General features: G+C 55.0%; 7 protein-coding genes across 7 annotated transcripts; 4 read left to right on the forward strand and 3 right to left on the reverse strand.

Annotated features, from left to right (window-relative positions):
- Window positions 1–1,689: 1,689 nt before the first annotated feature.
- On the forward strand, window positions 1,690–4,432 carry CPAR01_11288 (uncharacterized protein; the record flags this gene model as incomplete). Its single annotated transcript, XM_060495547.1, has 3 exons — window positions 1,690–1,875; window positions 1,966–4,159; window positions 4,218–4,432. 3 exons carry the CDS (start codon window positions 1,690–1,692, stop codon window positions 4,430–4,432), a joined length of 2,595 nt encoding a protein of 864 aa, XP_060345895.1.
- A 427-nt stretch (window positions 4,433–4,859) lies between these two features.
- On the reverse strand, window positions 4,860–5,997 carry CPAR01_11289 (uncharacterized protein; the record flags this gene model as incomplete). Its single annotated transcript, XM_060495548.1, has 3 exons — window positions 4,860–4,967; window positions 5,036–5,668; window positions 5,890–5,997. The coding sequence occupies 3 exons, from the start codon at window positions 5,995–5,997 to the stop codon at window positions 4,860–4,862; spliced, it is 849 nt and encodes a 282-aa protein (XP_060345896.1).
- Window positions 5,998–7,015: 1,018 nt separating this feature from the next.
- On the forward strand, window positions 7,016–8,001 carry CPAR01_11290 (haloacid dehalogenase-like hydrolase; the record flags this gene model as incomplete). Its single annotated transcript, XM_060495549.1, has 2 exons — window positions 7,016–7,032; window positions 7,089–8,001. The coding sequence occupies 2 exons, from the start codon at window positions 7,016–7,018 to the stop codon at window positions 7,999–8,001; spliced, it is 930 nt and encodes a 309-aa protein (XP_060345897.1).
- A 1,108-nt stretch (window positions 8,002–9,109) lies between these two features.
- On the reverse strand, window positions 9,110–12,271 carry CPAR01_11291 (uncharacterized protein; the record flags this gene model as incomplete). Its single annotated transcript, XM_060495550.1, has 5 exons — window positions 9,110–9,740; window positions 9,817–11,308; window positions 11,455–11,505; window positions 11,608–12,096; window positions 12,226–12,271. 5 exons carry the CDS (start codon window positions 12,269–12,271, stop codon window positions 9,110–9,112), a joined length of 2,709 nt encoding a protein of 902 aa, XP_060345898.1.
- Window positions 12,272–20,150: 7,879 nt separating this feature from the next.
- CPAR01_11292 (pantoate-beta-alanine ligase) lies at window positions 20,151–21,305 on the forward strand (the record flags this gene model as incomplete). The annotated part of the gene is made up of 1 exon (XM_060495551.1): window positions 20,151–21,305. The coding sequence occupies one exon, from the start codon at window positions 20,151–20,153 to the stop codon at window positions 21,303–21,305; it is 1,155 nt and encodes a 384-aa protein (XP_060345899.1).
- Window positions 21,306–21,481: 176 nt separating this feature from the next.
- On the reverse strand, window positions 21,482–24,103 carry CPAR01_11293 (acyltransferase; the record flags this gene model as incomplete). Its single annotated transcript, XM_060495552.1, has 3 exons — window positions 21,482–21,943; window positions 21,999–23,853; window positions 23,946–24,103. 3 exons carry the CDS (start codon window positions 24,101–24,103, stop codon window positions 21,482–21,484), a joined length of 2,475 nt encoding a protein of 824 aa, XP_060345900.1.
- Window positions 24,104–24,883: 780 nt separating this feature from the next.
- CPAR01_11294 (ribonuclease P protein subunit p29) lies at window positions 24,884–25,570 on the forward strand (the record flags this gene model as incomplete). The annotated part of the gene is made up of 1 exon (XM_060495553.1): window positions 24,884–25,570. One exon carries the CDS (start codon window positions 24,884–24,886, stop codon window positions 25,568–25,570), a length of 687 nt encoding a protein of 228 aa, XP_060345901.1.
- Window positions 25,571–25,825: the final 255 nt, after the last annotated feature.

Raw genomic sequence — 25,825 nt, forward strand, 5'->3', positions numbered from 1 at the left:
CAAGGACAAGCCGGAGTTCGGCACATGTGCCATGCTCTATTTCGCCCTATGCAACGTACCAGGCTGTCGTGCGACCAGGACTCGACATTTTAAAGGAGCTGCAACATATGCATGTCGCAGTTGACAGCAGGGCAGAAGATGCGGCTTTCGACGGGATGGGCAGCTGGGACTTATCGATAAGATCCGCCGGATCAATCTTATCAGAGATGTACGTACCGTGACTGACGTGCTGGAGATGACGTCAGGACAAAAATAGAGTAGCAGGCCCCACCTCTCAAGCAAGAAACCAATGACGGCGTTCCATTGACCAATTCAAACCGCCAAAACGGACGGGACCTTCCCTGTGACCGGCGCACCGAGCGCGGGGCAGGCGTTCTTTTACGTTTTTGTTTCTGCAGCTTTCAGCTCACCAGCTGCTTCCAATTCCAAAGATGTTGTCAGGGAAGAGGGCGAGATTGGTGTTTAAATGTCTGGCTCGAGTCTCATGGCTGTGATATGAACCGGACATCCAGGGGCACGCAAGCCCTTGCTAAGCTGAGCACTGGAGCCTTTCAAATTGAGTTCAGCTGCGGACTCTTACCAGCCTTCCGAGCTGTGGTCCCAACGGCTGAAAGAGGAGGCGCAAGACGCGTGGCATTGCATGCTCGGTTTGCTGGTCTACTGGTCCCAAGACATGCTCCTCTTGGGCCTCGGGATCGTTTTCTCCCAAAGACTGGCAGATGGAGGGTGGGAGCTTGGCTGGATTCGATGGTGTCCCTGACGGGCAGACAGGGGCTGGATTCTTGCATCCGGATCATCACAGGCACGAGCTGCGAGGCATGGATTATTGTCGTCCAAGACCCGAGTCGTTCGACCCAGCGGATCGTCACATTTGCCCCGCCTTGAAATCGAGTGCGACTGTAATTATCCGCGGCTGCAGTGCTCCATAAGGTATGACTGCGTGCCTGTTTGCACGTACGCAGGGCCGATACCGAGGTGGGTGGGAGGTACTTGGATCTGCATACAAATCCTGCGCTATTCAAAAGTACCTATTCGTAGTCTTGTCGTGTCTCACCACCAACAATCGTCGTGTGTGTCGTTCCCCCCCGTCCCGGCGTTGCGCCCACACTTTTCTCCCAAATGCGCGAGTGAGAGTTCCATTTCCTGTTCGTTTTCCTTGGCCTTGGATCCTGCTTCCGGCCGAACTACTCTCGATCCTCGCACCCCAATTAACCTGCTTGATTAGTTCTCCCGCCGGCGCACGAGTGACGGGAATGACATAGCCCGGGGTTTCTAATTTCAAGCTTTCCCTCCAAGCTTTACTACTTTCCCCATCCCACGCGCCGTCCCTCCATTGCCATTCTCCTCCTTCTCTTCCTCCGTCTCGTCTTCTCTTCTCCCTCCTCCTGAACCTATTCCCACACCTACAAGTCCAAGCTACACGAAGCTTAAACACTTTCCACTGACCTTTCCCCATCCGAGTGCTGCATACTTGGGCTGGAATGCTTCAACTTGTTCACCCCGCCATTCAGTGTACCCCGCGCATCCTATGATACCCCTCCACACCAGCCACACCCATTAACTTCAACTTCAACTATCCGTTCCGTTCTCCACGACTTCATGATCTAGAGATACCGACATTCAGAGCTTGCGCAATTCTTCCATTCGAACATACCCTTCATTCAGCGCCCAGGGCAACAAACCGTAATCATGGGGCTCATGACCACAAGCGACCATGGCCACAAGAAGGAAGAAAGCGGGAGCGGCGGCGGTTTCATGGATAAGTTGAAGAAGCCATTCCGGGAGCTGGAGGACAAGCTAGAGGGCACCCATCTCCATGACGCAAAAGTCCATCTTGTGCATAAGAAACACCAGATTGGCAAGCTTGCCAACCTTGTAAGACCATCTTCTCCTCCCCATTGAAGCTCATTCCACCTGGAAAAGCTAGCTGCCTGGAGCGACCAGCACAACTGACACGCGCTCCAGTTCAACGCCAACCACCGCCACGACGAGGAGCACGAAAAGGCCACCGACGACAAGCGGACAAAGATTGGAGAGGAGCACCGCTTCAAGTCCTTCTTCCCGGAGCGCGACGGCAACCTGATCAAGTGGTACGTCGACGGCCGCGACTACTTCTGGGCCGTCTCCGAAGCTCTCGAGGCCGCAAAGGAGACCATTTACATTTGCGACTGGTGGTTGTCCCCTGAGCTCTTCCTGCGCCGTCCCCCTCACCACAACAAGGAATGGAGGCTGGATCAGGTCCTGAAGCGCCGTGCAGAGGCCGGTGTCCAAATTCACATCATTGTCTACCGCGAAGTCGAGGCTGCCCTGACGTGCAACTCTGCTCACACAAAGCATGCCCTACAGGCTCTGTGCCCCGAGGGCTCGCCTGGCTACGGCAACATCAAGATTATGCGCCACCCCGATCACAATGTTTTGTCCAACGGCGCCGACATGACATTCTACTGGGCCCATCATGAAAAGTTCATCGTCATTGACTATGCCATGGCCTTCATCGGAGGTCTCGATCTGTGCTTCGGTCGCTGGGATAGCCACACCCACCCTCTCGCCGACGCGCATCCCGAGGGCGTACACAACGAGGTCTGGCCCGGACAGGACTTCAACAACAACAGAATCATGGATTTCCAAAACGTCCAGGACTGGAAGCAGAACGAATTGAGCAAGGCCGAGTACGGGCGCATGCCTTGGCACGACGTTTCCATGGGTGTCGTCGGTCCCTGCGTATACGACATTGCCGAGCACTTTGTCCTGCGCTGGAACTTTGTAAAGCGAGATAAGTACAAGCGCGATGACCGCTTCGACTGGATTCAGCTGCGCGGCCGTCTGGCTGAAGACGAGGATCTTGTGGGAGTCCAAAGGCCTAAGCATCCTGTTGGAGAGTACCTCACCCACCCTCTGGACGAGAAAAGCCTGTCGAACCTGGAGAATAAGGGATCCATGCACGCCCAGATCGTACGGTCCAGTGCCGACTGGTCTAGCGGTATCCTGACCGACCACTCGATCCAGAACGCCTACTGTGAGATCATCAGCAAGGCCGAGCACTTTGTCTACATTGAGAACCAGTTCTTCATCACCGCCACCGGCGACCAGCAGGCACCGATCCACAACCGAATCGGCCGAGCCATTGTCGATGCTGTCGTGAGGGCTGGCAAGGAAGGCCGCAAGTTCCGCGTCATTGTCCTCATCCCCGCCATTCCTGGCTTCGCCGGCGACCTCCGAGATGATGCAGCCACCGGTACCCGTGCCATCATGGACTACCAGTACAAGTCAATCTGCCGCGGCGAGCACTCGATCTTCGAGCAGGTCAAGAAGGAGGGCATCGACCCAAGAAACCACATCTTCTTCTTCAACCTGCGATCATACGACCGTCTCAACCGCACATCCGCCGTGGAGAAGAGAGAAAAGGACACGGGCGTCAAGTACGCCGAGGTGCAGCGCGCGCAAGCCGAAGAGGTCATGGGCACGGGAATCCATGGCATCAACGACCCCACCGAGAAGGAGCGCGACGAGCACATGGGCGCCAAGGCCGAACAAGTCGGCGGCGGCAAGACCACGGAAGCCCAAAATGCCATCGACGCCAAGCAGCGCTTCGAAGCCAGCCTCGGCGACGCGCAGCTCAGCAACAAGACCTCGGTCGCGCAGCACGCCATGGCCAACTCCGGCTCCATCGAGGACGAGCCGTGGGAGGACGAGGACCCGGAGACGGAGATCCGCAACTGGATCCAGGAGGAGCTCTACATCCACTCCAAGCTGCTCATCGTCGACGACCGCATCGTCGTCTGCGGTTCCAGCAACCTCAACGACCGCAGCCAGCTGGGATACCACGACAGCGAGCTCAGCATCGTCATGGAGGACACGAAGCGCGTGCCGAGCACCATGGACGGGAAGCCCTACGAGGCCGGGTGGCACGCGACGTCGCTGCGCCGGTACCTGTGGCGCGAGCATCTTGGTCTTCTGCCCGCGCAGGACCTGGACGGGTCGCAGGACCCCAACGCGCGTCCGCCGGGCCACGCGGAAAATGACCCGTGGGACCGCGACGAGACATGGAAGTTTGTCGAGGATCCGATGAACGACGAGCTGTGGGAGATGTGGACGGGCAACGCTACGCGGAACACGGATCTGTACCGTCACCTGTTCCACGCCGATCCTGATGACCACAGTAGGTTTTCCCCCTCTCACATTGTGCAGTATTAAATCAGAGCTAACATTCCCTTTAGTCAAAACCTTTGACGACTACGACAGGTACCTGCCGCCAAAGGGCGTCAAGGCGGGCCACATTTTCGACCAGTTCATGCCGGCGGCGGACGCGCGGCAAAAGATTGACCAGATCAAGGGTCACCTCGTCTGGTTCCCGCTCGACTTTTTGCGGGACGCAGAGATGGCGGAGAAGGGGCTCCAGGTGAACCAGATTACCGAGAGTATCTACACCTAATGGACCAGGGAGATGGTCATTGTTTTGGTATATTACGGACGAAGTGTCAAATGAAGGAAGGAGGGAGGAAGAGAGGGACAATGGAGGACTTTGGGGAAACAACCCTATGAATAACGTGAATTAATGCATTAATACCAACAAGAGCCACTTTGGCTTGTGCTTACTGTTATTGTATTAGAAGATGAACGATATGCTTTTGACAGACACACTTGCAGAGTTGAGCAATTCAACCCTTTGCGAACTTTCACAGGATAAGTAATCATCTTTCCCAAAGCAACATGAACGAGAAATTAGGTTATTCGCCTAAATGAGCTATGCTCATGAGCTTCCTTTGTTTCTATGATGCCATCGCTTCTCTCATGCCTACGCGGAACGATGCTGTTTCTTTATAGATAAACCGACGAACTGTGGTAGTCTGCGCCTATGCTCATTGACCCTGGTTGAAGTTCATCGAATACCCTCCCGTCTTCTCATCCTTGACCATCTGGAAGTTATCCGTACTCAGTCCAAACGGCTTCAAAATGCCATTGCCCAGCTACATTCATACGTTAGCAAGCGCAACACTTTCACAGCAATCTCTTGAATTTCATGTTCAGAACTCACATCCTTGAGCTTCCCCCACATCTCCGCCGTCTCCGCCTCCTGCGCAGCCTTTGTCCTCGGCGGCAACACCCTCAACTGCGTCTGCACGATCTTGCGATCCGCAGCCGCGAGGTTCCCCATCTTAGCCAGCGCTTTGTAATCCTCCTCCGCGCCCGCAAGGTTCTGCCACCCGCCCTCCTCGCTCCGCGCCCTCGCTCTCCGCATGAGAGCTTTCGCTCGAATGCGCAGGACATCGTCCGCCCTCTTCCTACGCGCAACTTCCTCTTCATCTTCCGCGGAGGTGACGGGCGCGGGGGCAGCGGCGCTGGCGCCCGAGCTGACAATCTCCTCTTCCACGCCCTCTTCCTCTTCGGCCTTGAGCTTCTCGCGGCGTTCCTGCTCGAGGGCGGATTCCTTGTCGATGCGGTCTAGGGAGTCGAGCGCGGCGGAGGCGGAGGAGATTGCGTCTTTCCATTGGGAGAGTTTGAGGTGGCAGGCGGAGATGTTGGAGCGGAGGACGGCAAGGTCGTAGTCTAGGTAGTTTGGGCAGACAGAGACGGCCTCGTCGTATTTTGCGATGGCGGAGGTGTATTGGGAGGATGTGAAGAGGGCGTTTGCTTCGGTTTTGTGGGTGTTGGATTCGGATAGGAGGGACTGCGGGTTGTGTTAGATGTGGGGGATTGAGATCGAGGTTGGAGTAGCTTTTTCATGGTTATTGAGGTGTGTTTTGAGCTCATCGTAGGGGTGGTATGAGATTGAGGGATTCGGCACTTGCCAGGCATGGCTTCATGTGATCTCATTTGAATACTTAAAGAGCTTGTAACTCGAGAAGGTTGAAATGCATAGAATGAGAGTAAGGGAACAATTTGCCTTACCGCCTCCTCTTCAGGAGAGAACTTCTCCTGGACCTCTTCAGGCTCATCCTTGACCGACGTGTTCTTGCCCTTACCCTGAGGCTCCTTCTCTGTCTCCTTGGACGCCATCTTGAAGGCAGCAGTGAGTTGTTGTAGACTCGTCTGACGTTGAGAGTAGATGTCAAGCTGAGTCAAAGGTGCAGGCAAGGCAGCCCCAGGAATGTCGTCACTGAGGTGTCTCGTCCCCACGTGGATTTGGTGGGGTGGGACGGTGAGGCTGTTCACATGTTTTCGGACGGTGGAAGCCACATTTTGCTGACCCGATTCGCCAAAGGTACCTGGCGGATACAGCGCTTTAGGGGTCTCTCAGCGGCTGGCCTCGCTGGGATCCAATCGATTCACCATGAGGGAGTACAGTATGCGCCGTCGCTTGAACTGTACCTCTTATGAGAAGATACTTATTCCTGAATCCGAGGTGAGCGACAGTAGAATTAAGGCTGTCGGTATTAGAAGAAAAGACAGCGAAGACAGAATTTGACTCAAATGTCTTCCGTTGCTCTAAGTATTCCATAAAGAGTCGATACCCTTTGTATTAGGTACAGTGACTCGAGTACTTGTTGGTTGTTTTTGCTGCGGTGTACGGAGTACAGTGTCAAGACGACAAAGAAAGTATAGGTACAGTGTACGGGGATACTTGGGACCCCACTTCCCCATCTGGTCGCCATTTTATTCGGGAAAGAGCTGAGCGACCCCTCCATCGGTGCCTTCCGCTTCCGTTTTCACCCCGCCGTTGTTCCTGAACGCCCCTGCCCGTTTGACCTTTGGCTTCCTGTCCATTGTTCCTTCCGTCCCTCAAAATTCACTTTGTTGACTCAGGTCCTTCCGAGAAAGGATCAAAAGGCCTATTTTGGCTGCTGCTAAAAAAAATCCTCCGCCTTTTTCTTCACCTCCACAAACTTTCCTCGTGATACCCCAACTGGAGATTCTTCTTTTTCTTCAGACCTCATCCACCCTCAACCACTCCCCCTTCTACCATTACTCCTTCGACAATTGTCTCGAGGATACTCAATTGCTACCCCCTCTTCCTCTCTCTTACCTTCGCACTTGACATTCATCACATCGCCTCTGCAACTTGCCTACCGTCGCAATGGCTCCTCGCACCGAGTAAGTCTTCTCTCCTCCTTCAGCCTCAACGAACCAATTGACTGATCTTGACGTAGCTTCCCTCCCGTTCGGGCCTGCCTGTTCGACATGGACGGCCTCCTCCTCGACACCGAAGACCTCTACACCGCCTGCATTAACATCGTCCTCGAGCAGTACGGCCGCCCTCTCCTTCCCTGGAACATCAAGGCCAAGCTTCAGGGCCGCCCTGGTCCTGACGCCACTCGCATCTTCCACGAGTGGGCTCAGCTCCCTATCACCCATGAGGAGTACCACCAGAAGCTGTCCGCTCTCCAGCGCCAGATCTTCCCCTCCACCAAGCCTCTCCCCGGCATCCCCCAGCTCCTTCAGAACCTCGGTCGCACCCGCTACTTCGACCACAAGCCCGCCACTGCTGACGGCAAGACTGCCCAGCGCGTTCACATTGCCCTGGCTACCTCCTCCCACGAGGCGAACTTCAAGCTCAAGTCTGACCACCTGACTGAGCTCTTCTCCGTCTTCCCCTCCCAGCGCCGTGTCCTGGGTGACGACACCCGCATTGCTCCCGGCCGCGGCAAGCCCAACCCCGACATTTTCCTTCTGGCCCTCAAAACCATCAACGAGTCTCTTCCCGAGGGCGAGAAGCCCATCACCCCCGAGGAGTGCCTCGTCTTCGAGGACTCTGTTCCCGGTGTTGAGGCTGGTCGCCGCGCCGGCATGCGTGTCATCTGGTGCCCTCACAAGATGCTCCTCAAGGAGTACGCCGGCCGCGAGAAGGAGGTCCTCGCTGGCCGCACTGGCGAGGCCGGCCAGGTCGACATGCACCAGGTCGGTGAGATTGACGACGGCTGGGCCGAGTACCTGCCCACTCTCGAGAACTTCCCCTACGAGAAGTTTGGCATGACCATCCCTTCCATTGAGGTCGACAACGAGCCCTTCATGAAGGAGAACGTCAGCGGCAGCGTCGTCACCAACACCAATGGCTCTGCTTAGTGCACTGCTTTCAGCAAGCAAGAAACTTTTGGAACATGGCTTGGCATAATTCCTAGCTAAGCCTCGCAGACTTTGAGTTTTCTTGCCTTCTTTTCTCTTTGTTGAGCAATTTTTACGAAGAAACGGCGATAAATAGGACAAACGGATTTCATGACGATTGAACGAATGGGTCGATGGATTTTGGGCACGTCATTAGAAGATGAGTCTGGAAAGGGAAGGAAAATCAACTTTTTCCATAGAAAGTTCTTGGTGTCAAGACACTGAGCGCTTAACATTTGCGTTTTGAGCATTGGCATTGCGATAGATTCCCTCCCGCGTTAGACAGAACCCCAACATCCCCTTTCCCATCCGAATAAAACAAGATACCAGATAATGCAGACAACGATCAAAGACAGTTCCTTAACCCTAGAGTACTTTGTGTATGATGAACTGTAAGAAGAGCAAACAAAGGAGCAAAAGTGTGTGCCCAAGATAGAATAATAGTAAATATCTCATGGTATCGGTGCCCTTTGCAGAGCATTCTGGGGTCTCCCAACCATTGGAGCCTCTTCAAAGTGCTGGAGCGCATCTCAGCATAAAAACCATCTTTCCCCCCTTTGTCTCCGTGTGAAGTGCCGGAACGCCCACATATCCCATTGTCCATTTGCAATTCTCTCCAAACATATCCCCATGGTTGTTCTGAACCAGGGGCGGGGACCCGTCCTATCTGACGCAATGCTTTGCCGGCCGTCCTGTAAAGCCGCGGTGCCCTCCTCTCCCAATTGTAGCCTTTGTATGAAAAAGATGATGCAGTAGAAGAGAAGAAGTTCCAAATAAAAGAGAAAAGAGGATAAAGGGAGTCGTAATCGTAAGGTAGGGTGGGTTAGCAAACCAGTGCCAGCCCTCTTTTGGGTTTTCGGTAATCCACGATGTTGAAACGTCTGAAGAGCAGATATCCGCCTCCTGTTTTCTTGAAGAATATTATATATATGAATCCGTCCTTTCCCTCTCTTACGGTTTCGTTGGAAGGAGGGAACGAGTTGGAACAAAGTAGTAAGATAAGAAATGGAAAAAAAGACAAGCCAACTTGGAAGAAAGACGAGTAAAAAAGAAGCGAAAGAAAAGGTCATCATGGGAAACCCTGGTAGCTGTACGAATCATGGCGATTCGGCGGCTTCCACCAGTCTTTGTAGGGGGCATTCGGCAAACTAAAGTCGGCGTACGAGAGCGGGTTCACGAGGGCCTTCATCGGCGCAGAAGCAGCAGCGCTCGACGCCGACGGCGCGCTCGACGTCGCCATGGCAGGCGGGTTCCCCGGCGGGCCCGGTCTCCCACCGCCATAACTCCCCACGGAACCTCGGTGGTCCCCAGGAGCACCGGCACCACCAGCCGGACCACTGAGAGAAGCGTGCGACGGCGCGGGCGAAGGCCACCCCCACGCCCTCTTGAGCTCGCCGTGGATGCTGCCCAGGCGCCACCCGCTCTCGGCGTGGATCTTGTCGAGGATCTCGAGGACCTCTTCCTGCTCGCGCGGGTCGGTGAGGACGGCGGAGGCGATGGCGAGGGAGCGGATCGCGACGGAGGCGACGCCGCGGTCTTTTGTGTGGGCTACGATGCCGCAGACTTGGTGGGCGTGGTGGAGCTGGAGGGCGCGCATTTCTTCCGAGGCGCGGCCTGGTTCCATTGGGTTCGTTTGGGCGAGGAGGCATTGCGCTGTGTGGTAGAAGAGGCGGCCGATTATGGCGGCGCGTTTGATGAGCCTTTAGGGTTGTTAGATGACAGCTGGCTCGGACAGAGGAGAGTGAGAGAGAGATTGTTAGTGCAGTGAAGACTTACCAGACGTTGGGGAAGGCGGACTTGGAGTTTGTTTGCGATGGGTAGAGGTATCCGAACGGGTGCATCGTCCTCGGGCAGGTGTTGTTCCACTTGTCGCAGAGCTTCTTGAGATCCTGCCACTGCTGGAGTCGGTTACCCAGGCGGATCTGCTCGTCGTGCGGGCTCGGCTCCTGGAACCGCGGGATCGTGGCGCGGAAGTTTGCAATCTTGGCCACAATGTACAGGATCCGATGGACCCAGACCTCCTCCTGTCCAAAGCCATCACCGGACCTCGATGCAGCCGCCGCCGCCGAACCAGCCGGGCCGCAGCCCTCGTTGGTGAAATTCATATCCAGACCCCACTGATCAGGATCCCACGACGTCTGCCAGTTGAAGGCCAGGCACGAGAGCACCTCCATGCCGATGTTGAGCCAGAAGCACGCGGCGCCGATGCCGGAGGACCGGGCGTCCCACTTACACTCGCGGATGAGGGCGCGGGCGCCGGCGATGTGGTTCATGCGCTGGGCGGGCTTCTCGGACATGATTTCGTAGACGTTGAGGACGACGGCCGTGGTGGCGCACTCGCCCGTGTTGCGGTCCGGGTTCTGCAGGCTGCGGAGGAGCTGCGTGGTGGCGGTGTCGTAGTAGAAGAGGGCTTTATCGTCCTCGTAGGCCGGGTTGACGAGCGTCAAGTGCTTGACGCCGCAGGCGAGGAAGGCGTTGAGGAGCATGGGGGATTTGAGGGCGTGGTAGGGGATCAGGCGGGAGAAGTGTTTCTCCTTGTCGAGCGAGTCCATCCAGACGCCGACTTCTTCGACGAACACTTGCATGTAGAGGATCTCCTCGGGGGAGTTGAGGTACTCCCTCTCGCCGGCGGTGGCCTTTTCGCTTGGTGGGGGGGTCATCATGCCGTCTACGGCCAAGGGGTTCCCGGCGGCGGCGGCGCTGCTACGGTAGCTTGGTGGCGGGGCGGTAGGTTGCGGGACGATGGAGGCCGCGCTCGAGGCGTCGCTGTCGCGGTGGTGGCCGTGGGCGCGACTGTTGGGGATGCCACCGGCGCCGGTGTCGCGGTACGAGGCGAAGTGATCGTGGAGGCTGTAGGGGTGGTGAGATGCCGCCTGCGCCGGGTGAGCCGAGTTTTGGGGCGTGAGGTAGGCGGATTCGCTCTCGCGGCGCGGGTAGGCTGATGATGATGATGACTCGATGGGTCCTCCCCCGACTCCTGCTCGCGGGGGAGGGGGTTCGCGATAGTACGGGTGGTGGCTGTACGCCGGGGGCGGCGGCGGCGGTGGTGGTGGGTGGTGGAGGAGGTGAGTTCTCGGTGAGACGGAGGCGTCTGGGCCGCTTGCTCTTGCGTGTGGGAGGAGGTGGGATTGGTGCCGGAGGGTCGGCTCTAGATGGCCTAGATGCCGTGGCGGAGGGGCGACGGCGGCCTTTTTATCAAGATGAGCGTACCGGCCGAGGCCTCCGACATACTCTGAGGCGATGAGCCTCGATTCATCTTGGAATTGGACTGTAGGTTCGTTAGCATGGGGGTCCAAGTACTCTATGTGACCATTTTTCGTCCTCTTTCTTCAATAAAAGATGGTTGATGCACAGAGAGAATGAGTGGCCGACGGAAATGGGCAGTCGTTGAAAATGAGGGCATTCGCAACTCACCTGACCACTCCACAGTGGGGGGCATGTACGGCGGTTTCTTGACCTGCACGTCTATAAAATTAAGCCTTACGCCGCGTTTGCATTCTCGACTGCTTTTCCGACAATTTAGACAGTCTGGTAACCCTTCGTCACATTTTAGATGCCGTTCCCTACACGTTAGACAACCCGTCCGCACTCGTTTTGATTTGGTGGCGGTCGCGGCGGCGGCAGCGGCGGATTTCTCTGGGGATTTGGGTTTGACGAGCAGGTCGCGCGACGGGGTGAGGGAGTGGATGCTCGCGCTGCGGCGGGGCGGGATGTGGGAGCTGGGCAAGTTCATGGTGTCTGCGGCGCTGTGTTGGTAGTGCTGTTGTTGATGATGATGATGCTGGTTGAGATAGTTTGACTGGTGATGTTGGTGATGATTCCCGAGATACGAAGATGCCGATTCCGAGTTGGAGGCGGCGTCGGCGTCGGGGCCGAGGGTAAAGTCTGGCGTAAAGTCGGAGGAGAAGCCGAAGGAGAGGGAGGAGACCTGGTCGTCGTCGTCGTCGTTGTTGTCGCCTCCTACTAGGTGGTAAGGATCGTGGACGAAGTCGAGGGGCGGATGCTCAAATGGATTCAGCACCGCCGAACCGAGGCCAAAGCCTGGCACGAGGACGCCTGCAGAGGCGTCGTATGCCTCCAGGGCTACTCGAAAGATCCGTCTCTGGCGAGTAGAGACGGATGGGGATCGGTGGGGGGAGGAAAGCGATGCGCGGCGTGTTTCTTTTCAGTGATTGCTCGGGACACCTGATTGTGGTGAATTGGGTTGCGATTGGGAGGTCGTCTCGGGCATCAAACGTTGGTTGACGTCGTTGGAAGTTGGTGATGTCGTTGTCGATGTTTCGTGTCGTGAGAGAGAAAATGCGCTGATGAGCGGTCGTTAGATGAGATTAATCGGCCCTCTCACGATGAGAGTGAAGGGAGGCGCGTTGCGGGGATTGGAGTGAGTGAGTGAGTGAGTGAGTGAGAGCGCGCAGCTGCAGGGGGCTCTCTCTCTCTTCTCTCTCAAAGTGTTCTCTCAAATGTAGGGAGCCGAAAATGGGGGGCTGCTGGGAAGAGGCAGCCTATCGCGGGGAAGGGAGAGAGGAGTCTGCGGTTATCGAGTTTGCTATCTCGGTACTGGGCGCTGTTGGTCGTAGGTGGTGGTGAGATCGAAGACGACGATCGGAGTCGAACGGGTTGTCGGCTATGCAGTGCGCGCGATGCAGCAGCGTTGAAGGCGTCGGGTAAGGGGGTGAGGTGTGAGGTGAGAGTGTGTCGGTGAGTGAGTTGAGCGTCAAGTTGAGTTGTGAGTGTGTAGTGTGTGTGTGAGAGAGAGAAAGCGGAGAATGGAGTGCGGTTTGTGAGAGTGAAAAGTCGAGATGTAAAAGTCACAAGCTGCTAGTCGCCTCCTGGGATGGAACGGGATTGACTTGACTAGCGTAAAAGATGGTGAAGTGTGAAGAGTGGTCCCCTTTTCCCTGTCTCTCTCACTCACTCTCTGTGCTGTGAGTGTGTGTGTGTGCTGTGTGTGTGCTCTGTGCTCCGTCTCTTTCAGGCCAGGGCGTTACGTTGGGTAATACCTTACGGTGTGTGGTAAGGTGTGGATAGTGTGTGTGAGTGAGTGCGAGCGAGTGTGTGTGTGTGTGTGGACGGTACAGGTGGAGGGAAGCGTGAGACTTGGTCTGTTCTCGTGCCCGCTAGGTCGTTTACATATGCAGGAATCCCGGGCGATGGGTGGGCGGACTGTGGACAGTCTGGGGCGAGGCGCTGTACCGAGTAGGCAGTGCGTGGGTGTTGGAGAGACTTGGACGAGTGGGCAGTGAGTGCAACAGAGTTCTCGTTCCTCTTTTGCCGGTGTGGTGTCGTCTTGTCTCCGATGCTGCGATCTCCCCGGTCCTATCCGGCCTTGGGTGTATCTGCTTCAAGATAGTCAAGGGTGGAGGAAAGACTTGTATCGCGATGCAATGTCGCTGATGATTCCCATCAGAGGGCAGGACAACGAGGCCGAAGAAATGCGAACAAGAACGACAACGACATGAGAACCTGGGCGGCGGAGGATGGAGACAGGTAAGGTAGGCAGTGTCGAGAGTTGAAATCTCTCGGCAAAGGAGCGGGATCAAGCGGGATGGGTTTCCCAACTGAGAGGGGACCTTAGGTCGGGATCGGGGGTGCCAGGACTCCAGGAGCCAGCCAGGAGACAGGGGGGTATGGCCCTTGGGGGTATGGCCCTTGGGGGTCTTGTTCCCTCCCTGGGTTATGGTTGTGAGGGAGTGTTCTAGCCAAGACGACAAAGTCTTGGGATGGGGAAACGTCGCGAAAAGCCGCGAGTACGCTGATTTGTCGCAGATGGCGCAAACTTGGTGGTAGAGGAAAAGTCTTGGTCAAGACTACGTGTGTGATCCTTCTTGGCCTCAAAACCTCAACGGTTCTTGGCTGTGTATTGAGATTTGTTCCGTCTAGTCTCAAGTCGAGGGGTGGGAAGGCAGAAAGTCTTGGGTTAAAAGGATATTGGGCAAAAAGGAATAAAGATGCTGGGGGAGAAGAGCGTTGACAGGCCGGCTATGCTATGTTTAGGTAGTAGGGCAGACAGAGTGGGTAGTCGAAGCCGAAGAGAGATTGACTGACGCCGGTTCTCGGGGAGTGGGCAGGCCGGGAACCAGATACATACAGGCACAGTCACAGTGGGCAGAGAAGGGAGTCGGTCAGTGACCGATGGATGGACAATGGATGGACGTCGGAATTGAGTGAGTCCAGAACTCTTCCCCCTCTCTTTCCCTTTCACATCAGGTACGGATTTTACTGGAACGGGGGCGTGGATAAGGTAGAGAAGCAAGAAAACAAATCACCTACCCATGCCCGAGAGGCAGGTACATACATCATACATGAGAGTGTGGGCGTAAAGGCGGGGAGGCTGAGACTGAAGATTTATGAATGGAGGGAGGGATGAGAGCCTGGGAAGGCAAGCGGGTGAAGAAATTGGATGCCGGTCAATCAAAGGTTACAATACTTCCTTACTGTCTGCTTATCATTTTTTACTCTCTATTTCTGCTGTTAGTTGTATCTTCTATGTGTTCATCAGAGAACACTCTTAAAAGAAAGCACATTAAGAAGAGTCGGAGAAAAAGAGCTGGGGTACATACGGATAGAGCGGCAAATGATTATGTCACCCACCCCGTAAGAGAAGGGGAGAAGATACAGTTGAAAGAGTGCGAGATTCAGCGACACAGTGACAACTTGAGGCGAAGGAGGGCGGTGCGAGCGAGGATGGATGACCTGTGGGTGTGTCCCCAGATGCAGAGAGGAGAGAAGTGAGCTGGGCAGACTACCAACCTAACAGACTGTCGAGGAACAGGAAAAGAGAGGGCGAGAGAGAGAGACAGCCGCGTAGGACGTGTGTGATGGACGCACCACACGGGCGTGTCTCGATCTCAGCACACCTTCCACAACGTAACCAAACGTCCCTCCTCTCGCTTGATTTAGCACTTTCTGTGTGTGATCTTCTAAAACTGGAGCGGTCCCTTGGTTCCACTTTTTAAGATGGAAGAAGCGTTTGCCGATGGTGACAGCCACAGGAAGTCTGTGGTTCAGAGGTCCGTACCTGTTTTGATAGTGACGATCACGTTGGCTATAGAGAGCTGGGATTGAGCAGGTGTTGACGTCGTGTGTGTGTCGTTGTGCGAGTGATTGTCAGAGAAGAAACATCTACTGAGAAAGAGTCGAAGAAAGGAGACTTCTCTTAAGCAACAAGGCCGTGGTCCGACGTGCTCCATCATCTAACCTGGCCTGAGCTCGGGATATCCGCCTTTCGGCGCCGGTTATCCGTTCTAAACTCCTGATCGAGTTGCTGGCCAGCTGAAAGAGAGAGACTATGCCGGGCCGATGAAGACGAGAGACGAGATAGAAATCTAGCGCAAGATCGGCTCCTTGTCTCCTATCCCGTATACTAATGACCATGCAGTTTCTCCAAGACCTACCAATGTTGCACACTCAAAGCGACAACCACTCAGCCAAAGTTATCCATAACCTACACAGTCGACATCAAACAGTAGATGCTACTGAGGAATGACGAGGATCAAGACCAGATCAACTCGCGATCCTTGTTCCGAGACCCGCGTCTCTCGGACCATGTAGCAGAAGCGCACACACACAGCCACAGCACACGGCTCCTTCACCCAATCATCCTCGCTCATCTCCCTCATGCACTTCCCACTCCCACATGCCCGTACCTTGCGCGGGATTGGTGTTGCAGATCCGCCTTTCCGGGGTTCCAGGTGCCGCTAGAATCATGGTCGAAGGGCTGGAACAGCGCGCCTCAGCCAAAGAGCACAGCCAGCTTCCCACACCATTTTCCGGTACCTACCTAAATCCTGATGGTGAAGTGACTTGGACCCTGTCATCTACAGGTTGTTCCGTCCCAAATGCTTCCTTTTTGATGTTTCCTCGCTTCTTTTCCATCTTCAAATCATTCGGAAGCTCGTCATCCTAATTCCCCGTTGGAGAAGTCGAATATTCTCCGACTGCGAAAGACGAATGGTTTTCTCTCTCGAGCTCAGGGATAACTCCTGAGCTCGAACAGGGCCCCCGTCCGTCCGTGTTTCTCTCGAGCTTCTCTGTCACTGTTACAGGACTGCTTCGGCTTCTCTTGCTTCCCAGAATGCCGAGACCATCCATTGGCAACTCTGCCCAGAAATTCCAATGTGGCCATCGTCAGTGCGTACGCAGTATTATGGCGTCTTTGTATCATCGTCCCTCAAGGCCAACCGCCAAACCAGGCAAAAGAAGGCTTGGCCGTGGATTCTTTTGGAATTATTGACCCATCATGAGCCCTTGTTTGACTATGACAGTTCTCTCGGCGCGCGCGCACTCCACAGGTAATGGTCATCATTCATCGTCAGGGCCGCGCAATAGCAACTATAACCCTCTTAGCCCCTGGGCCCTGGCATGATTGGCATCGTTTTACGGGACGAGTTGCAGTTGCATCCGCTTGATGATGCTTCCGCCTGATTCTCAGCAGAGCCTAGAGGTCCAGCACCGCTTCTTGTTGCGGTTTCTGTTTCCATTGCTGCGTAGTGAGTGTGGGGACTCGAGAAGGGTGATTCGCGGCCTTCGCCAGCAGCTGGCGTATGTTAGTCGCGGAACGTCGTATTCTCGCCCAGGTTTGTTTTGACGTCCACCATCATGCCAGATGCTCCCGATTATCTCATGTTCTATCTCTCTTCCCTTCAAGGATGCCTGCCTGCCCGTCCACTTCCAGTAACTCAGTGGACCACCCCAACATTCCATTCCCTCCCCGCCGCCGCCGGCCGAGTTGTTTTGCTCCAGGCCGCTCGGGACGGTTTGATCGCCATGCCCCGGCGCAACCTCAATTCTCCCTTGCCCCGGGTACGTCGATCCCATAGGCGGTGCCGGCCGCGCGCCAAAACAGAAAGACGACAGTCGATGAAAAACTACGTAATTGGCTAGGAAAGCCGTATGGTATACCAGACTTATTATGCTGGTAACTATAGCCAGAGCCTCAACAGGGTTGTCGAACAGAATTAGCAAGACCGAGCGAGATTGAAAAGCATCAGCCGAATGAAGCGAGTCGTTGCTCATGTCACAGTTGTTGGAGGGGGCGAGTAGAGCCGAAGTGGGAAAAGTGTCTCGCGACACCTCCCCAGCTATTAACCCAGTTTGTCGGTGTATGCAGTCGGCTCAATAGCATGGAAACCCTACAGCCGTATTCGCCCACCTCACCTTAACAGTGTCAGTGGTTGCGAATATAGGCTGAAGCAAGCAAGGTTCGTTCCTTGAGGGGGCCATTCGGGGAAGCTTTTGCCCATGTTTCGTTTGGTCTTTACGCCACGCCCAAAGTGTCCCAACTACAGGCTGCCATCCCTCTCTCTCCCAGAATAAACACAATTCAGAGCACAGTTCAGAGTTAGGTTGCCTTTCCCATCGGGTCTCGTTGCCCTTCTGAGTTTTTTGGTCGTCTCCAGAGCCCAAGAGCGTAGAATTAAGGTGTGTCAACTCGAAGCTCCGAAGCGTCTTGACCCTCTCCTCGCAGTATTTTCGTCCGACCTCTCGCCGCTGCCCTTCTCTCTGGGACTTTTCTGTCAAAGTTACCACCGGGCCATGGGACGCTCATAGTCCCCCTTCTCTCCCCGCCTTCTCCCGCCGGCTGTTCGGTTTGCCGAGCACTGCGTTACCGTCCAAGAGCCAATATTGCTGCTTGCACATAAAATGCCAAGAGAATCAATGTTGCTGTATTCTGCCAAGCGCACCCCTCCCCGACCCCGAGCGGCGGGTTACGAAACTTGCCCACCAGAAGAACCAAAGTGAAACAAATTCGCCAGAGAAGCCCTGTCCGAATAGGGTGATGGTTATGATAGCCTTTTGTTCTTTGTTTTCCGTCCGTAATGTAAGCCGAGCGGGCAAGGCACAGAAAAAATGCCAGAAATGCTGCATGATGTATTCTAGGTTTCTGGCTCCCGAGTGAATTTTGTAGCAATAGTAGCAGCAGAAGCAGCCAGAAGCGAGCCTTCATCCGATAGTGCCCGGGTCGGAACAATGACAGGATTCGAAAGCGAATGCGGGTGCGCGCTGTTGGAAAGGTCGATGCAAGCACCACATTATCTTGAACTCGCTCAGCGGCTCGGGAACACAATGTTGTGAAGCCTCTTGCTTTTCCGGCCGTGGAAAGCGAGTATGTGGAGGAACAGCAGCAGCATCAGCAGCCAGCTTTGTGCCACTCTGCCCACCCATCCGTGATCACAATTCTCTCCCCAGCTTGAACAGGACTTTGTTGCGATGAAAGTGCAGTGTATCCATACCTCCCCCTTCGTCATGCCTCGCCTTGCATCCCGCCGCCGCCGCCGGTCCCCCACAACCTCAAAGGAGGTTGCTAACCAGCCCAAGGGGAGGGGACCCTCTGTTCCGGAACGAGAAACCAGGGAGGCTCATATTTCTCAAGCGGGAAGGGATAAGCTTCTCGGGAAGTTTTTGCCTTGCCCCTTCGCGGGTAGGCATTCCTGGGGCAGAGGCTCCCAACGCCCAGTCCTACCTTACCGTAACTGTCAAGGGTTATGTTAGCTGTGACGGACGTCCCAGCTCCGGGCGGGGGGGTTCGTGGGGCCTTTGCGACTACTTGACACAATGATACTGCAGTGGCAAAGAAGAAAGAGCCCGCCAAGTCTCTTGGTGATTTTCATATTTCAACTCCTGTCACTCTGTATTCGTCATCTCCAGCCGACGCCCAGGCTGATCGGGAACACCTTGGCGGGGGGTGGGAGATGAGCCCAGATGCTGCATCTCGAGTCGTCTTGTCACTTTTGTGGCACTCTTGGCCTTCCTGCAACTTGTCTGTACACGTACGCTCACGTTGTGGACGGTGGACTTGGCAAATCACCAAGCATTTCAGCCATTTGCTCTACGCCATCATCATCGAGTCCACGGATGTTGTGTGACATTCAGGGTTTAATCGGCCGGGAGATTGGGCTCCCCTCCCCCTCCACCCGCCGCAGCCCCAACCTGCAGCAAGCCGAGCCTCGATCTCCTGCGTCTGTTTTTTCGTCTGAAGTTACCCGGTACTAGCGCATAGCAGTCCTCTTTGCAGAATGGGGAGGGAGGGGGAGGGGGAGAAAAACAAAGGCGCAAGGCAGAGAGAGAAATCTGCTACATCTGAGCCGAGATGCCAAGAAAATGTCTCCAGGCGTGAAACAGGAGATTTGACAAATCGGTATCAAGGCCTGGAGAAATGAAGTAGGGAAGTTTACGGAGCCGAAGTTTTTTGATCACTTTCGAAAAATCTGGAGAAAGAAGAAGGAATACGGAAAGTTAAATCGAAAATGGGAGTGAGAGTAAAAGCGAAAGTGAAAGTGGAAGTGGAAGTGAGTGTGAGGCTTGGAAGGGGAGGCGACATAACCTAACCAGAGTAGCGCCGATTTCATGGGCATTAGATCGCGGGACAGAGTAAATCGAGCCAAAATCGAAGAAGTAAAAGGTCGACGGGTATCTCACATGCTCGTGTTGTACGAGAGTTCTCTGGTGTCATGTTGTACGAGGCACTGACCTGGCTATTTATCTTCGTGTGGCATTGCAGATTGGTTTTCTTTCTTTTAACCAAAGGACCATTCGTGCGACCCTTGGTATTGCCGGCTGATAATAGAAAAGATGGGAAAGAAGGGATACAGGAGATGATGGGGAAATGGGAGGGTGAGAGCATGGGAGACCAGGGAGGAGGGCCGTGACAGCGGGAAGTTTGGAGAGGTTATTCAGTGGATATCCGCTGCGAGTTCCCCGACGCGGGTACACACCGAGGCTTCACCTCGATTAAGCTCGGCTTCCATCTCGGTGAGGCCTTCGGTCTGTGGACCCGGAAACTCCCACACGGAAACCATCAAGGTTCTCGGCGGATACAACCCACACACTGTCCTCAAGACCGCTTATGTCATCTGATCACGTGTGAAGACCCACACAAGCTCCCCAAGCTCCCCCTTCACTCACCGAGCTCACCGATAACACCGAGACCGCCGCCTCCATCTCCACCAAACCTCCTGTCGTCCCCAAAAATCCGCCGCAGAAACCATCACAGCTTTGGATGACTCTACAAAGCCATTGCGCCTCCACAATGGCCGCGATCCCCTTTCTTCCTCCCTAATCCAATTCATCTCTCATTTCCCATCATTTATCACAATCTAAAACCACCCAAAATGCTCGCCCGCACCCTCCGCGCCGCGGGCGCAAGCACGACCCATCCCGGCGCCGCTACAGCCCTCACCCAGCAACAGCTTCGAACAGCATGCTCCTCCTCCTCCCACCCGTCACGCGGTCCCGAAACCCTCCCCTCAAGTCCAATCCGCGTCCTCCGCACCGTCTCCGCCCTCCGCCACTGGCGCCGCCCCCACGTCCTAAACTACCGTTCCGTCGGCCTGGTCCCGACAATGGGCGCACTCCACGAGGGCCACCTCTCCCTCATCCGCGCCGCCGCCCGCGAGAACCACCACGTCGTCGTCTCCATCTACGTCAACCCGGCCCAGTTCGGCATCGCGGAGGACCTGGCGTCCTATCCCGTAACCTGGGCGCGCGACAGCGAGATCCTACGGAACCTGGACCGCGAGTTGGCCGGCGACGGGGATATGCTCGGCCGCGTGAGCGCCGTGTTTGCGCCGACGACGGGGGAGATGTATCCCTCTGGATTCCCGGGGCAAGAGGTCAGCAGCAAAGGCAGCTTCGTGACGATTACGCCTGTGGGCGAGGTCTTGGAAGGCGCGAGCAGACCTACCTTCTTCCGGGGCGTCGCGACGGTGTGCATGAAGCTGTTCAACATTGTCCAGCCGGAGCGCGTATACTTTGGCCAAAAGGACGTACAACAAACCGTCGTCATCCGCCGCATGGTAGAAGACTTCATGCTCCCCATGGACGTCGTCATCGGCGAGACGACGCGCGCGGACGACGGCCTGGCTCTGAGCTCGCGGAACGTCTACCTCGGCGAGCGCAGACGCAAGGTCGCGACGGTGCTGAACCGCGCGCTGAAAGCGGCGGAAGAAAAGTACCAGCAGGGCGGCGCGCTAGACCGGGAGACGATCCTCGGCGCCGCGAATCAGGTTACGACTGACGTCCTGGCGGAGCAGTCGAAGTTGGCGCCCAAGGATAGGGTCCTGTTTGAGGTGGACTACATCTCGCTGGCGGACCCGGACACCATGCAGGAGATAGACACTGTTGTGCCGACAAAGGGCGGTATACTGAGCGGTGCTGTGAAGATGCTGCCGGTGGAGGAGCCGCAGCCTGACGAGGACCTTGGTCATAACGACGGTCCTGTAGTGCGTCTCATTGACAACATTATTCTCAAGCCTAATACCCAGTAAGGAGCGACTTGGTGGGCTGTATTTGGATAAGAATTGAAGGCAAAGTACTATCACTTTTTTACCGCATAATGCTATATAGACTTCTTATAATCTCCAAGAATGCCATGCTTTGCAGTTAACAAATACTATCGTAAGATCATCACGCTTGACTTGACACGATTACAGTAATACATCATTTACAGGTGCGCGCGGTTCTCCAGAGATCTGCGCCTCCTTTGCTCCTTGACGCTTTTCTTCAACTGCCGCGCGTCTTCGATACTCAACAGGGGCGACACTCCCTTGCCGTCAATGTTTCTGGCAGCATCAAATAGTTTGCTTCCCAGCAAGTCGGTCAGACGGAGCACCCGAGTACTGACAGTAGCGCCATCACGACGATTCTTTCCCTCACGACGACTGGAAGCGATCTTCTCGGTAAAGTCCCACAGTCGACCAGAGGCGTTAAGGGTGCCGGTCTCCGGATCGCGAGAGGGGCGCCATTCTGGGTCGAGACGTAGACGTGGAGGAACCTTGGGGTCTTTTGACTTGACAACCTGAAGAATACCTTCTTCCTCAAATCGTTGGTAGGCGTTCTTCAACGTCTCTTTGTTGACCGCCTCAAAGTAGCTAAGATCGCCTTGGTGGTAGAGTGTCTTGCCGAGCTGGGGGGGTGTTAGCCATATATACCATATGTAATACTCATAGTAGTCCACTTACCACTTGTGCACTGCCCTGGGCTTTTGCAACCTCAATCCAGATGTCATCCTTCTGGCCCAGAGGCGGTGACAAGCCCATCAACGAGACAGCTGCAAGCCAACTAGCCTCGATAAACGGCCAAATAAGGAAGCAGTAAAAGTCGTAGTTCTCCCGTCCGACAGCTCTCTCGTGATCTGAAAGACCTACCACAACCACCTTGCCCTGATCATCCCGGTGCAATTTCAGCACCTTGTCCGCCTCCAGGTCTCGCAGCGTCTTTTCCAAGTTGGCAGCTAGACCTTCACTCGGGAAGATGAACTCTCCACGGAACAGTGATGACAGGAACTGAATCTGGTCTTGCAGCTCTTGGAAGGAGATATCCTGCATGGCCGGGCCACCACCCTGCTTCACCTTCATGTACATGGCGGCGCTGACAATAGCCTCCGAAATGAACAGATGAATAGTCATGTTCCGATAGAAGGACAGCTGGAAGCGATCAACAGCGTAGTAGGTAGGCTCTGGAAGGTCTTTCACGACGCCAACCAGCTCCTTGCCCAGAACATCGAGACCGCGTTCGATTATGTCCGAGAGGGGCGCAGCTCCAAAGTGAGCGACTCTGCCACCCTTTGCCCGCACACGGTCGGTGAGCCACAGAACGCGTCGCTCAAGTTCAGTCTTGCCTACACCTCTGCCTCTCAGAGTAAGCAAGACAGTGCCAATCAAGGCTGTAGGCATGACGACAGAGACATCATTGATGTCCGATAAGACCTTGTAGCCTAAAATTCGAAGAAGCTTCTGTCGGATAGCCGTGTTTTCGGGGTTCTTTGTGTCCATATTGAGGCCGGTCGGTAATCTTTCCAGTCTCGTGAGCTGCTCGTTGATGAAGCCGCGCAAGCTCCAGGGCTCGTGGAACCTGACGTCAACTCGGCCAAGTCTCAGAGACAAGACTGAAGAACCCCCGGAAAGGAAGTCCGCCAGGTTCTCTTTCTTTTTGGGCACGCCCAACAGCTCGGTAACGTAGCCCTCGGTTTCAATGACCTTGTCGTACTGCGTGCTCACTGGGCAGATGATGGCGTCCTCCACGCGACCTGAGAGAATACTGTCCAAAATGAAGCTAAGGATACCAAACTTGGGAGGCAACAACTTTCCTGTCCTTGAGCGGCCACCCTCGATGAAACATTCAAAGTTATAGCCACCTTGCAGCAGCGTGTCGATATACGTTTGCACGAGAGTAGTGTAAAGAATGTCATCGCCAAACGCTCTCCGAATCCACATGGCACCGGCATGCTGCAAGAAGCTTCCTACAAGAGGAAAGTTCAGGTTGTCGCCAGCTACGACGACGGGCAAGCCGAGACCAAGGCGGTAGCAGATAAGCTGGAGAGAAACATAGTCAACGTGCGATCGATGGCAGGGCAGGAATATGATGCTCTGCTTCTTCTTTTCGGCCTCTTCAGCAACCTTTCTCAGTCGCAGAACCTCTTCGCTAGAGACGTGGATGCCTTGGTTATAGGCCCGCAACGTCAACTGGGTGACAAGATAGTATGCGCTTCTGATGAAGGTCTTGCTCTCAAACTTGCAAATCATGTCGTCCGTCATCTTGTCAGCCACCTCTTGGATACCAGACTCAATGACAGCTCGTCTGCGTGCGCGCTTCATGGCAAAGTCTTTGTCTTGCTTATTCAACAGCCCTTCTTTTTCCTCGACAGCGACACGCTTTTCAGCGAGATCCGCGATGCGTGACTGCAATAAGGGCGCCGAGAGCACGGCTTCCTTCATCTTGTCGCTAAAGCCGGAATAAAAGATGGGTTGGCCGATAGCATTATCGTAGGCTCGCCAGCCGGTGCCGGAGACATATAGAGAGACTTCGCGGAGGAATCTAGTATGAAGAAAATAAATTAGCCTTGTTCCTGGATCGACGTTGAGGCTGAATCCAGTGGGCAGGCGGGCTGGCGCGCAGGTGGTACATACTGTAACGGTTCCTGGCGGAAGCGTGCCATGTGTTTCATCAGAGCCTCTTCCTTTTCGTCATCGCGTGGCTGGGAGGGCTTGATGTAGCCGCTAGGTTGAAGGGTGATTTGGTCGCCGAGGATCTTCAGATCCGGCGCGGAGTCGTCGTTCTTCGCCATTGTTGGGTGAGGATTCGAAAATGTGGTGCGAGTCTGGTCAGTTTGTGACGTCTTCGAGGTGTTCTTGGGGTATCGAGTGAGGTAAGGTCAGGGAAAGAGGGCGCGTGGGAATTGTAGATCGTCGAACCTCAGCCCGTTCGTCCGTGGTTGTTGATATCAGTGCTAGCTTGGTCGTTCTGGGATGCTCCGAAACAGTCCGTCAAAGGTCCCTTGCCATTGCCGACAGTGGAAGAACAAGGCGGAGGATTGAGACTACCGTTCTTGTGTCTCGGGTCCCTCGATCAAAGTCGCAAGATGGCGTTAGAGAAGTGACGGACTGTTGGGACTTGGAGAAAAGGAGACTGGGTGATGTGTGTAGTGTGGAAGATGCGCCGGAGAGCCTCCAAGTCGCATTGTCATTGCCCTCCGGGTTCTGGGGGGGAATTCTTGGTGGACCGTTGAGGTCAAGTGCCACCTGCCCGCCTCTGTTAAGCCGAGCTCCTGCTCAAGTGGCATTTAGCGGCTTCGGCATGTGAACAAACACTAACCATCCATGTTGCTGCTGCAGGAGCCACCCTGCTTCTGGTGCCTGCCACCAATTGGAATTAGATACGTACCCACCCATAATCTGGAGGCACTAACATTTAATTTTCCATCTTTCCAGCGCCAACCTTAACTCTTCCATTTTGACAAGCAAACACCACCTTCGCGACTTTTTGCGCCATCACACCTACACCAGGACGCAACATCATCCTGCTCTTATTGAACGCGTGCAGACTTCTATCAGACTTGGGGAACAAAATGGCCCCCTCATCCCAGCCCATTACGCAGGCTCTCCTCGCTCGGGCACACTCTCCCGACAGCGCCAACCGCCTCTTTTCCGAGAAAATCCAGTACAGACCGCTCTACCTTAGACCAAGCTCGCCACCACCACCGTCAAACGCCCGAGAGACCCGTCGCAAGGCCCGCAAAGAATCAAAAAGGAAACAAAAGCTCAAGCCGAAGCCACTCTCGGCTCGCGAAAGACACAGGCGGGGCCTTTACGAAGTACCTCGCGAGGGCCAAAAATACTCCATCTTCGAGCCCCTCCACCGCCTTTGGCTGGGCTACATTGAGGAAATGTTGGGCTCTGAGCTCTATAACGGCGGCCCTTCTGCGTCGGCAAAACTAAGCGCTGCTGAATTCCACGGGGCTGCGGTTGAAGTGTCGCGTAGCTCTTGCCCGAGCAGGGTTGGCATCAAGGGCATTATCATCAAGGACGGCAAGTTTGCGTTCGAGATCATAACACCAAAAAATGACATCAAGATTGTCCCAAAGGAGGGCACATGGTTCAAATTCGAGATACCCGTCAAGGAGCCGGATACGGAGGCTGTCGCACAAGGCACCCCTCGCCAATTCGTTTTCGAGGTTCTCGGTGACCAATTTCTGATGCGCGGGGCGGATCGCGCAAACAAAAAGTTCAAACCTCACTACCTAAAAAACTTATGAGCCATGCACTCGGTGCATGACGCCTTACGACATGCACTAGGCATGGTTTGTCGACTGAATGGCTCAAAGAAAAAGCCGGTCCCAAATTGCTGGAAACAAGTACGTACGAGTTAATGAATTGCGCCTTAATGCTATGAAGGCTGGGCCACGTAGGAATGGAGGGAGACAAGAGCGCGGGATAACCGTTCAGTGGAGAGAAGATGGGGGTCAAGGGCGTGCAAAAAGTGTCCAACGCGCTGTAAGAGTGCAAAAAGG

This window comes from Colletotrichum paranaense, assembly GCF_030867605.1.
Source record: "Colletotrichum paranaense strain IMI 384185 chromosome Unknown Scaffold_9.1, whole genome shotgun sequence".
NCBI classification, from domain to species: domain Eukaryota; kingdom Fungi; phylum Ascomycota; class Sordariomycetes; order Glomerellales; family Glomerellaceae; genus Colletotrichum; species Colletotrichum paranaense.